Here is a 12,929-nt window from a genome sequence, read left to right on the forward strand (position 1 = left end):
TCTCCATTCATATTGGGAGTAGGCCATTTGGCTCCTCTAGACTTATTCCACCATTCAGCAGGATCGTGGTTGATCTGGCTGTGGCATCAACTCCACTTTCATGCCCTTCCTCAGACTGTACTTGTATTCAGTGCTGCATAAACCTAATGCTTTATAGTCTGAGGGTGAAGAGTCAACAGTATCATAAAGTTATATGAAGTATAAGATGGCTTAAATATGACACAAGCCCAGAGTATTTCTTCAGATTATGAGAACCCAATTTAAATTTTAAAACAAAGAACTATGATATACCTTAGCTACCAAGGTCAAAATCCATTAGATGCTGGGCCGGGAGTTAGAGTAGATTACTTACAATATGGAAGCAGGCCCTTCAGCCCAACAAGTCCATACCAACCTGCTGAAGAGCAATCCACTAAGACCCATTCCCCTACACCTAATACTACAGGCAATTTACCTAACATTTTTGGACTGTGGGAGGAAACTGGAGCACCCAGAGAAAACCCACACAGGCACTGGGAGAATGTGCAAACTCCACACAGACAGTTGCCTGAGGTGGGAATCGAACCCAGATCTCTGGCACCGTGAAGCAGCGATGCTAACCACTGGGCCGCCCACTGTACAAGAATGCTGGGTCACAGTTGGCTAAGTGTTTTCCCTACAGATACTGAATCAACTCACTCTCACTCACACGATCGGGCCAAGGTTTTTTTTTCTGAATATCACAATGGAGCAGTCAAAAGAACATTTTATAGTTTGAAAGACTGCCGTAAGAATGCTGTCATTTCTCAGGAGCATAAAATGAAAATATACAGGTCTCGGTAGGATTTGAATAAATATGAAAATGTTAGCTAGACATGGCAGCTAATTAGTCTGAGAAATTGAAGTATCCAGTTTCACAATCTTGGATAAATATTGGCAATGATAGCAATCTTCACTAATAAAGAGCCAATCAGACCAATGCCATTGTAAAATCATCTCTTAAGTTATTCTGATGCAGCGGTCAATGTATATTTCCGTTACAGTTGATCGAACGTACAAAGCTGGAAGATTTCAAAAGGAAAAGAATCCACTAAAATACGAGTGCATTTGATATAATTTTTTGAGGCTTTATTATTGTCTTGGGACTAAAGTGAAACAGAACCTATTTTCTTCAAGATCAGCACAGCACCTTCTCCACAGGTCTCCCAAGAAAATAAGGCTGATATTGAGACCCATGCCCTATCTCACCAGCTCAGACTTAATTTGAGCCTAATTTGACAATGAGGGCCAAGATTTTATAATTCACCAGGGTGCAGAAATAGGCTAATTAGCCAATGAAGTCAGCTCCTACTTTTTGCCCCACATGAACTGCCTTTCCCAACCTTACTCATCAATTCATTTGCTTTCAATATCTGTTTTTCAAGTAGATATTCAGTCTCCTTTTGAAGTGATTTCAGAACTCTGATTTAACAATGGCTTGTGTCGGAGAATTCCCACCTTCCGAGGAACCTGTTTCGGGGCCTCGGCTTGAATCCTTCCTCTGATTGTCTTAAATTATTACCTGTTCATTACTGTCACATTGAGAAACAGAATTAAACTACCAGTAATTACTTCATTGCATATCTCAAAATCCTTTAGTCTTCAACTTCAAGTGAAAATAGCTTTCACTTCTCAAGCTCCTCTTCAAAATCAGAACCTCCTCCTCTTCATAGCTAACATCCCAGTGAATGTACACACCCCGTCTCCATTACACTTTGCCCTTTCCATAATAAGATAGCTGAGACTACACATGGAAGAACAATCACATTTTCGGGCCGTGTACAGTTTAATATTACCCTTTTCCATTCTGTGCCTTGATTTACAAAATTAAGGATTCCAAAAGCTAATTAACAAACACGTCTGCAATGGTAATAGCTTAAAGTTGCTACAATCTCCCCCACAGTTAGCTGAATGGCGCATATATCCTGCCAACAAGGAAAGGCAATGGGAAGTTTTCAAACTGACAAACATTGCGGTGGAGAGAGGTTTGGTAATGCTTTGTGGTGAATGCTGAAATGTTCAGATGTAAACAGTTGTCATTTATATCTGGTTAAATAGCAAAGACCTCACTATGGCAGCTCAGCCATAATGCACAACCTTGCTACCTAATCAAATCCTTTCAGCCAGCTTCGTAATACAGGAAGGAATCCTACCTCAGGACACGGAAACAGCCCAGTGTCCTGTGTCTGGACCAAGGTCAATGTAGTTTGCTCATTCTTTCCCAAATATAAACTCATTCTTTCCGTGCTATAGTGTGATGGAGTAGACAGCAATGTACGTTTTAAACACTAATAGCTCTGTTGACACAGAGATGAAGCCTCACAGCCCTTGTCAATATGCCATGCTTACAACAGCAATGCATTCCTTATAAAATAAACTGCAGTTCACCCTGTGGCCTTTGCCTTCGAACATGCTTGCAGCAACTTCAATTAAACATCCTGTTGACAAACAATCTTTGGACCCTGAGCCCTGTACTGATTGTGACTCCTCCAAACCGAGCAGTCAATTTTAAGGCAATTTGCGATTGAGCAGAAGCAGAGTATCAGTGCCTTCTGCCTAGTTTCATGCCGTACAGGCAAATCATTTGGAGTGCCATTAAACTCACTGAGGAATTGCAGCATAAGCAAAATGCAGCATGCCTGAGAAACAGAGACTCATCCAGTGCACAGGTGTCATTCCAGGACAGCCAACTGCAAGAGAAGCTACATGGGACACCAAATGCATAGTCAGCTAAATGAGCCAGAGAGCTTCAAGGTTTGCTGATCTTGCAACATGAAGAATTTCTATAAAGACTGTGTACAGTTCTCCTTCACACTACTCTTCTGTTCTCAGCATTAAGGAGTGGGGTGGCAGGAATCTCTCCAGACTCATGGCACAGTTATTGAAGAGAGCCAAGCTGACCCATTTAAGGGTTTGCTATACCACCAATCCACCATACATGGGATAGCTGTAGACAAGCTTCCAGACTGGTCAGAGGGTGAAAACCTGCCCAGCAAACTGGGAGGTCGATAAACTACCAAACCTCGAAACAAAAGCTCCAAGCACAGGTAGGATGTTACAAATCTGGGGGCTCTTAGACAGCCATCAAACTCACATCATTATATCTTGGAATATGGGATCAAGAATTTCCCAGGATGTTGCAATTGTTCACTCGTACAAAGCAAAAAGGCAAAAATCTCTGCATGATAAGCACTGAGGAATGTTGCTGCTTGTGATATCTGGTAAGATTTGAGATAAAGTTCTACTCAGCAGAACATGTTGAGAACTGCCAGAAAGTCAGAGGAAGTCAAACAGTCATAGAGGTGTACAGCACGGAAACCGACCCTTCGGTCCAACCAGTCCATGCCAACCAGGTATCCCAACCCAGTCTAGTCCCACCTGCCAGCACCCGGCCCATATCTCTCCAAACCCTTCCTATTCATATATCCATCCAAATGCCTTTTAAATGTTGCAATTGTACCAGCCTCCACCACATCCTCTGGCAGCTCATTCCATACACATACCACCCTCTGCGTAAAAAGTTGCCCCTTAGGTCTCTTTTATATCTTTCCCCTCTCACCCTAAACCTATGCCCTCTAGTTCTAGACTCCCTGACCCCAGGGAAAAGACTTTGCCTATTTACCCTATCCATGCCCCTCATAATTTTGTAAACCTCTATAAGGTCACCCCTCAGCCTCCGACGCTCCAGGGAAAACTGCCCCAGCCTGTTCAGCCTCTCCCTATTGCTCAAATCCTCCAACCCTGGCAACATCCTTGCAAATCTTTTCTGAACCCTTTCAAGTTTCACAACATCTTTCCATTGGAATGAGACCAGAATTGCACGCAATATTCCAACAGTGGTCTAACCAATGTCCTGTACAGCCGCAACATGACCTCCCAACTCCCGTACTCAATACTCTGACCAATAAAGGAAAGCATACCAAACACCTTCTTCACTATCCTATCTACCTGCGACTCCACTTTCAAGGGAGAGAGGAACTTGTGATATGATCTTCACCCTTCGACAGTGCATTGGTGAACAACTGATGGAACTCTGTTGTGCCTGACAAAAGCCTTTAATACAATTAATATTGTGGGAGATTTTGCCAAACCTGGGTGTCCTGTTGAGGTTGTAAACCCGACACAGCATTTTAACGATGGAGTGGCAATGAGAGTCTCTGATTGTGGTGAACACATTGACCTCTTCGATGTAACAAATATACATGTGTCTCATGGGCCCCGTGCTCTTCAGTATACTGTTTGTTGCCATGTTCTCTGAGGTATTTGATCTAAATTATTGATGGAATATACATCCAGTTCAGAGTAAGCAATAACCTCTTCAACCTGAGATGACTGAAATCCTCACCTTAGATACCAGAGATGATGATATGGAAAATGCCACTTGCTGATATTCGTGCCGTTGTGTGCACTGTGGGCATGGCTTTCAAAGGATTAATTACTGGTTTACAAAATGAGTTAACAATCAGTTTAAGAGAGACAAAGATGCACATGCAAATGTCCCTAAGTTCTGACTACGCCACCAACTAGAACGATTGGTGACAGCCTGAAGGCTGCAGATAACTTCAACCATTGCAGAAGCACAAGTTCCAGAAATGTCCAGTCATTGGAACTGCAGAGTGAGATCAGCAATTTCCCACTTGTGCAAGAGATAGTGGAGGAAACAAGGAATCACACTTACAATGAAAGGCTGAACTGTGATAATACCTACCCTCCTTTACAGTGGTGAAACATGAACTACCTACTCCGGATATATTAAGCAGTTGGACAGATTCCCTATGAACCATCCTTAAAATTGTAGGTATTCAATGGGAGATCAAAGTGCCCAACACTGAGGTACTCCAAAGAGCAGGAATGTCTGATACTGAAGCACTCAGCATGACTGCACAGCTCACATATAGTGGACATGTCACTCATATAACCGCTAATAAAATCTCTAAGGCAGACAACGTAGACTTGGGACAATGTAAGTAACAAGGTTCAAGTTCTCCTTGACAGTACTGTTCAGGAAATGATACAAATATCAAGGTATAGTTAGTAAGTTTGCAAAATTGGAGGTGTAGTGGACAGAGAAGAAGGTTACCTCAGATTACAACTGGATCTTGATCAGATGGGCCAATAGTTTGAGGAGTGGCAGATGGAGTTTATTTTGGATAAATGAGAGGTGCTGCATTTTGGGAAAGCAAATGTTAGCAGGACTTATATATTTAATGCTAAGGTCCTAGGGAGTGTTGCTGAACAAAGAGATCTTGGAATGCAGGTTCATAGCTCCTTGAAAGTGGAGTCGCAGGTAGATAGGATAGTGAAGAAGGCGTTTGGTATGCTTTCTTTTATTGATCAGACTATTGAGTACAGGAGTTGGAAGGTCATGTTGCAGCTGTACAGGACATTGATTAGGCCACTGTTGGAATATTGCGTGCAATTCTGGTCTGCTTCCTATTGGAAAGATGTTGTGACACTTTAAAGGGTTCAGAAAAGATTTACAAGGATGTTGCCAGGGTTGGAGGATTTGAGCTACAGGGAGAGATTGAATAGGCTAAGGCTGTTTTCCCTAGAGCGTCAGAGGCTGACCTTATAGAGGTTTTTAAAATCATAGCTTGGATACGATAAATAAACAGTCTTTTCCCTGGGGTCGGGAGTCCAGAACTAGAGGGCATAGTTTTAGGGTGAGAGGGGAAAGATATAAAAGAGACCTACGGGGCAACTTTTTCACACAGAGGGTGGTACATGTATGGAATGAGCTGCCAGAGGAAGTGGTGGAGGCTGGTACAATTGCAACATTTAAAAGGCATCTGGATGGGTATATGAATAGGACAGGTTTGGAGGGATAAGAGCCAGGTGCTGGATTGGGATATCTGGTCGGCATGGACGAGTTGGACCGAAGGGTGTGTTTCCATGCTGTACATCTCTATGACTCTAAATGTAGCACAGCCACAACAGACTTGGCGAAAAATGCACAAGGAGGATCTACCTGGGTCGCAATCTCAAATATTGCTGCTGCTTCTTTCAAACAGAAGCAGGAATTAAAAGAAAAAAAAAACATAAGTCTGGCCAGTCCCAAAAGAATCAGACAATTCATCCTGGCCCATGGAGTCAGTCTGCAAGCACACTCCATTGCCAGTTGTGATGATACAATGGCTTTAAGAGGCGTATTTTGTCCTGGATTATTTTTTGAAGAGAGGTTTTAAGACAGAGCTGTCTATTTGAAACCAATAAAGTAAACAGGTTGGGAGGCCGTTTTAAAATTTGAACAATAGAAGTAGCCTGAATGGGTGGGGTCAAGCATCCACAGATCCAGGATTTTATTTTTAGCTTTTAGTAGCAGTTACTGGGATCTTGAAGAAATGGAAGCTGTTTTATCTCTCTCTCTCTCTCTCTCGGTTATAGCTAAAAGCTGGGGGTTCTCTTCCTGCTGCTGGAGTTGCATGTGAGGCAATCTTTTTTTTTGTCTGAATTTTCCTTTGTCAAGGGTGTCTTTGTGCAATGTTACCATCCGGGAACAGTTACTGTATAGGAGTTCAATAACCTTTTATTCTGTTTAGTTTTCCAGCAGTATTAAGTTACTTCAATTTCTTCTTCCTTTCCTAGTAAATGAACTATAGTGTGCGAATAAAGAGTGGTTTGCTTCAAATCCACTGATTTGACCAATTGAGTTGTTTCTGGAAAACGCTTATCTTTAAATTAAGAAAAGGTTAGAGTCTAGATTATCTTCTCAATATATTTTGAGGGGGTTTGGTCTAGTCCATAACACATTTTAAAATGCACAACAGATGACTCTATAAAAACATGAAACAGCCATCTTTGAGCATGAAGGAAAACTGATGATGATAACAAAGATATGCCCAACCACCACCTCACTTCCAGAAGACAAATACTTTTGACCCAATTGCTTCCTTCTGTCAACCCTACACTAAACAACCACATCAATGCTTCCATCACTTGCAGATATGTTCCATCTTCAATGATTAACTTACCAAAAGAAATGCTCACAAGAGATGGAGCAGCAGAACAAAAGGAGTAAGGGAGGAATAAACTGAAACAGAAATGCATGATTATTTCTTTGACACATATGATACAACAGGTATCAGCTTGACCCTGTTGGTAGTACTCTGAGTTTGAAGTTTACAAGCTGAAATACTGGATCAGGGTGGGGGTTCATAGCCCAACAGTGTAGGATCAGGAGAGATTTAACAATGTGCCATTTTTAATGGTCTCCTCCAATAAATCAAGAGGGTATTGAAGCTCTGTGGGGAAATGTGAAGCCATTCCTCACGTAGCTTGGGAATCATAAGGGTTGAGAATCACAAAGACTGGTTCTGCCTTCAAAGGTAGCTGATTGTACAAGTTATTACTGTCAGAGGACACAGGACTCGTCACCTCCTGATGAAGGGCCTTTGCCCGAAACGTCGATGTTCCTGCTCCTCGGATGCTGCCTGACCTGCTGTGCTTTTCTAGCACGACATTAATCTTGACTCTGATCTCCAGCACGTGCAGTACTCACTTTCACCTCCTAGAGCAGTTGAGGTCGAAACCATTGACTAATTTAAGAGGTAAACACGGCAGAGAGAAAGGTGCAGTAGAAAGGATTTACTGGGTGAAGTAAAAAGAACAGAAGGTGGCTTGGGTGTAGTATAAACACCAGCATAGACAAGATGGGCTGAATGGCTTGCTTTGTGGCTGTAAAGTCGATGTCAAGCGCATATTTATATATTGACAGATACAATACCGTGCATTATTGATTGAAAAATGCATCTCAAAACTAACAGCATCAACTTAATACCTCCACAAGTAGAGCTGTCAACATCATTCCTAAACAGCAAGGCTACGGGTGAGATACAGTCACCTCTCTGATTCCATCACATGGTTGGCTCACATTCACATTCTATGGAGAAATATTGGCAATCTGTTTTCAATGGGAATAAGGCCTCAAATGTTCTGAACTTCTATACCTCAGCAAAAATCAGTTCATGATGTTTTGTGATAGCAAACAAAATGAAATCTCTTTGCATTTTTTCTCCACAGAACTGCTGTGCAAAAGCGAATACTTTATGGGTGCAGGAGGTGACAATAAATCCCCAAAATTGGTTTACTTCAACAAAAAGAGGAAAGCAGACAACATAATATTAGAAAGCTGGTGAAGAGAACTCAGACAGATGCACGTCCAGTTATACAAGTACAATGGGGCTGTGGGTACTTTACAACAACAAACTTGCATTTGTACATTGCCTTTAACTTTGTGAAATGTCCCAAGGTGTTTCCATGGAACTTTGTCATGGAAACTTTAACTATAAATGGGATGTGACTGCTCCACAACTGACCAGGGCCTACACTTGTTCACCATGAGAGTACCTGAGCGAATGAGCCATCTTCATTACATTCGGGAATGAAAACTGGTTCCTGCGGTTTTTTGGCCTGTTCCTGCGCTTGCTGCGCCCTTTCTGTCCGACATTTGGTTGGACCGGATTCTGTAAAGATGAAGGAGACTTTGTTTTGACTCTTGTATTTATGGCCTTTAGCATGAACCAAATATATTCCACTTCCCCAAAAGCTTTGCTGAGGATTCTTCGCCCCACACCCTTCAAAACAGATCCCGGCATGAGGCCAGAAATGAGGTTTTGGTCTCAGATTAACAGTGTGAGTTATCCCCTCCTTCTTTTACTCTCCTTTCCCTCAGTATCAAGAGTCTCCCGCATACCAAACCTAAGAAGTGAGCAGATCTCTATTCTAAACTTGCACCTAAATACAAGAGAAGAGGGCAATAAAAAAACATACCACTTATTAAGGGAGACTTCTCAACACATTCAAAGCAATCAACAAAATATTATTTAACATCGACAGAACAGAGTGTTATATTCTGAATTACTTTGATTCAGATTAGCTGATTTATTAATTTTTTGTTCAGGATCTTGAACATATTTTCACAATCCCCATTACAGAGTCATGCAGCACGGAAACAGACAACTGGCCCATATCAACAGTTTTCCCAAACTAAATTGCTTACGTTTGGCCATATCCCTTTAGACTATTACTGAGACCTGTTCCAGATTTATTCATTCTTTGAGGTTAAATTCATTATACAGCATTGAGTGAGTCACAAAACCGGGGAACTAGGCAGGGTCAATGGGTTACACTCTCTGCCTCTAGCCCAGAGAAGTCCCAAGTTGGATTCTCGCTCCAGGCCTTGCTAGCTGTGAGAGGCTGCAGCTGCTGTTACAGTGAATGCCTGTGTTTCCTTACCTAAACAGAGAATGCTGGCAGTGGAAAGCCTGGAAAACAAGTCACCAGCTTGTGGTAACACCATGACAGTGAGGGATTAGGAGCATAATGGTGGCTCAGTGGTTAGCACTGCTATCTCACAGCAACAGGGACCCCTCCTCAATTCCAAACCGGAATGACTGTACGTGTGGGCTTTGCACATTCTCCTCGTGACTGTGTGAGTTTCCCCCCCAGGTGCTCCGTCTTCCCCTCACAGTCCAAGGATGTGCAGCTTAGGTGGATTTGCCATGTTAAATTGCCCATAGTTTTCAGGATGTGCAGGCTAGGTGGGTTAGCCATGGGAAATGTAGAGTTAAAGGGATAGGGTAAGGGGTGGATCTGGGTGGGATGATCTTCGGGAAGGTTGGGAGGAACTCGATGGGCTGAATGGCCTGCTTCCATACTGCACAGACTTGATGATTGACTCAACAGGCCAGCCTATCATCATGCAGCAATTGTTGTCACAATGATGAGCCCAAACAGATCAAGGATATTAAAATGGGGTGAAACAGGCAGGTTAGGGAGTATTAATGCAAAACATGCAATATGGGATTGACCATTCATCACACTTTCTTTCCAAATGATATTCACTGTAAATATTTGCAAATCACAAGGTGGACCTCACCTGTACAGTTGTGAGACCCACATATTAGGAAGGACATCTAGACCCACAGGAGCTGACAGTGGATGTTTACTCAGAAGATCATTAAGATGAGCAACTTCAGTTATTTAAATAGACTGGAGCTGCTTTCTCTCCAAGTGGGGGACATTAAGGGAAAAAGTAGGCCACATTATAAAGACTTTATACAGCAGGTAGAAAGAAACCGTTTCCAAGACAGTCTGTAACTAGAGGAAACGGATTTAAGATAACTCTTAAAAGAATCAGCATGGCGGCAGCGGTGGTGGTGGTGGGGGTGGTGGTGTGGGGGCAGGTGGTAATGGTTGGGAAGGTGAGGATTTCTTGGAGTTGCCATAATCTACAATGCACTGCCTGAAATAGTGGTGAACGCAGATTCAGTAGTGACTTTCAGAAGCTACTTGAATAAAAAATTTAAGAGTAAGAAGCTGTGGGGAGATAACAAGGGAGTGGACTCTGGACGGACAGCTCTTTCAAAGAGTGAAGGTAAAATAACCTTCTGTCCTCATGATTCCATGTCTATTCTGTCACCCCAATAATGCCCAAAATAAAACATGGCCTCCATCATCCTCAGAGCGCTGTGATGTAGCCAATTGGAATCTCCCAGTGAGATTTACCAGCTTATTGTAATGATTCAGTGGACAACAAATAGCTATTGGCTCACACATTATCTGTGATACTGTGAAGGATAGGGAGAGGGCAAGTGAGTTACCTTTACATCTGCCTCGATGCGTGATCTCCAGTGTTGAGTCCCTACACTTGGCCCTCAGGTAATCACATCTCGATTCATACGTCCGACCATCCGACACACAGAGGGGCTTCAGCTGAGAGCCAGTACAATGGACATTGCACTCCAGGTCTTGGTCGCGGTCTCCTATTAGAAACTGATAATAAAAGAATCCTACATGAAAAAACACCAAACACTGGGACAGACTGTGCAACAAAACCAGCAAGCTCGATTTTTGACAACCTCAATCTCTGAAGGACAACAGTTTTGCAACACAGTAGTTACGAAGGCCAAATGTGTCTTAAAATAATATCTCGGAATGTCTTTTCACAGATGGCATAACAATTTCCAGAAAAAAGGCGCCTGAAGGAGTTCGTGTCAATCAACACTGGCCTGCAATCTGAAACTCTCCAGGCACCTTGACTGGGAAAGCAGGGCAAGTGAGCAATGTTTGTTTTGGAGCAAAGCACAGTGTTGGCTGCCATTGGTGCGACTCACCCTGTCGACATGTCACTTTGCTAAATAACGCAGATGACAATAATTTGACAGGTAGATCAAAATAAAACCCAGTTCAACAGTGCCAAGAATGTTGGTACAGCTGCCATTCACTGCACAAAGAGCGCTCTGAATCAGAGTCAGTACACCCACACTCAGACGATGAAGTCAGCTTCACTGCCGTCTCTAGCGTTACAATCTTGGGACTCCATGCCTGTGCTATCAAAACAAGTCAGGAGGCAAAATCATAAAGGACTCCTTTGGCAGTCCCTCGAGATTGAGGGTGACTCACCTACACTCCAGTGCAATGTGCTCTGAGATCAGGCATTAAGTGCCAACCAAACTCTGTTCACACATGGGGCAGGCAGTGCTTGAAAGGTCGGGTAGATGAGTCATTGAGAGGGAGATCTACGCCCTCTCTTCATGCCTCAATTTCACCCCTGCATATTCCCGGGCAACATCACTCAGTGTGTTCCTGAATGAGCCTTCTCATTTCGATCGGTCGCAAGCCAGGGTCTCTATGAATGTTTCACCTCTTCAGGGAAGACACGGCTGTGCTCCTTGGAACATTCCGGCATGACCCTGTTCTGAGTAGATTGCATTTGCATCTGGTATCAAGTATACGAACATCATGCCCAATCCAGCTAGGTCTGAGCTAACACCGTAGAATGGAACTGTGAAAGCTACTTTGAAGTATGTTGGACTCATTCATTATATAATAGTATTGTTTTGCCATGAAGTTAACAAACAAAACAAAAGCATATTGAGGGTTTAACTCTCATCAATTCTTCAGCAAATTGTTGTAAGCTCTGTGTCAGAGTATGTGGAACCACCTTTTAATAAAACTCAGTAACCTTGGTCTGGATGGCTTCAATTGGATTCAGCTGAGGTGACAGTGATGGAGCAGGAGCCCAGTTTGCCTCAACATCTCAAGGCAGGAACAGAAAGAGATTCTTGCTCCTTTTCCTGACCAATCTCCTGCACTGGGTGAGGATGGAATCGGATTCAGTTATCGAGTCATACAGCACACACCCCTCGGTCCAACCAGTCCACAGTCCTCGCAGTCAACCAACCTGCCGACACTCGCAAAGAGTAGACACCTTGAGCAGGAAACTGAGGAAATAATGCTCATTACAGGGTTTCACGGTTTTCATTCCTGGTATGCAGCAAGGAGACCAATTTCAACTCGAGCTCTCAATAAACTGGGCACCCTATAATGATTGGAATTTCCCAGTCCCTACCTGGTGGCAAGGTAACCCGCTGGTGTGCTTAACCAGACAAGTGACAACAAGTCAGATTCCTGCATTCAAGAAAGTCTTCAGCCCACTATTAGAATCCCTAGTGTGGAAGCAGGCCACTCAGCCCATTAAGTCAACACTAACTCTCCAAACAGCATCCCATTCACACCCACCACTTACCCTATTATCCTGCGTTTCCCATGGCTAATCCACCTAGACTGCACATCCTTATACACTATGGGCAATTTACCCTAACCTGCACATCTTTGGACTATGGGAGGAAGTCCACACAGACACAGGGAGAATGTGTAAACTCCACCCAGACAGTTACCTGAGGGTGGTATCGAACCCAAGTCCCCAGTGCTGTGAGGCAGCAATGTTTAAAACTGAGTCACTGTGCCACCCACTCTCTGCTCTCCCTATTCAGGTGGTGGGTCAGGTATGTCACTGAACGGTAGCAGGAAGCCTGTCTATGTGCATTTGCTTCTCATTAATTCCATGATTTGCTGGAATTAATTCCATCTTCCCAATTGATTTGCACCCAGTCATTAAGCTTAAGACC

At 43.2% G+C, this 12,929-nt stretch overlaps 1 protein-coding gene across 3 annotated transcripts in view; it reads right to left on the reverse strand.

The window, feature by feature from the left end:
- smoc1 (SPARC related modular calcium binding 1) overlaps window positions 1-12,929 on the reverse strand; it is a 243,621-nt gene that overhangs the window by 210,314 nt on the left and 20,378 nt on the right. For all 3 annotated transcript variants that reach the window (XM_060828350.1, XM_060828349.1, XM_060828348.1), the window contains exons 2-3: window positions 10,620-10,791; window positions 8,365-8,480 (exon numbers count right to left, since the gene is read on the reverse strand). In XM_060828350.1, coding sequence (XP_060684333.1) covers window positions 8,365-8,480; window positions 10,620-10,791 — 288 coding nt within the window. The remainder of the gene's footprint in view (window positions 1-8,364; window positions 8,481-10,619; window positions 10,792-12,929) is intronic.

Source organism: Hemiscyllium ocellatum, chromosome 8 (genome assembly GCF_020745735.1).
Source record: "Hemiscyllium ocellatum isolate sHemOce1 chromosome 8, sHemOce1.pat.X.cur, whole genome shotgun sequence".
Taxonomy (NCBI): Eukaryota; Metazoa; Chordata; class Chondrichthyes; order Orectolobiformes; family Hemiscylliidae; genus Hemiscyllium; species Hemiscyllium ocellatum.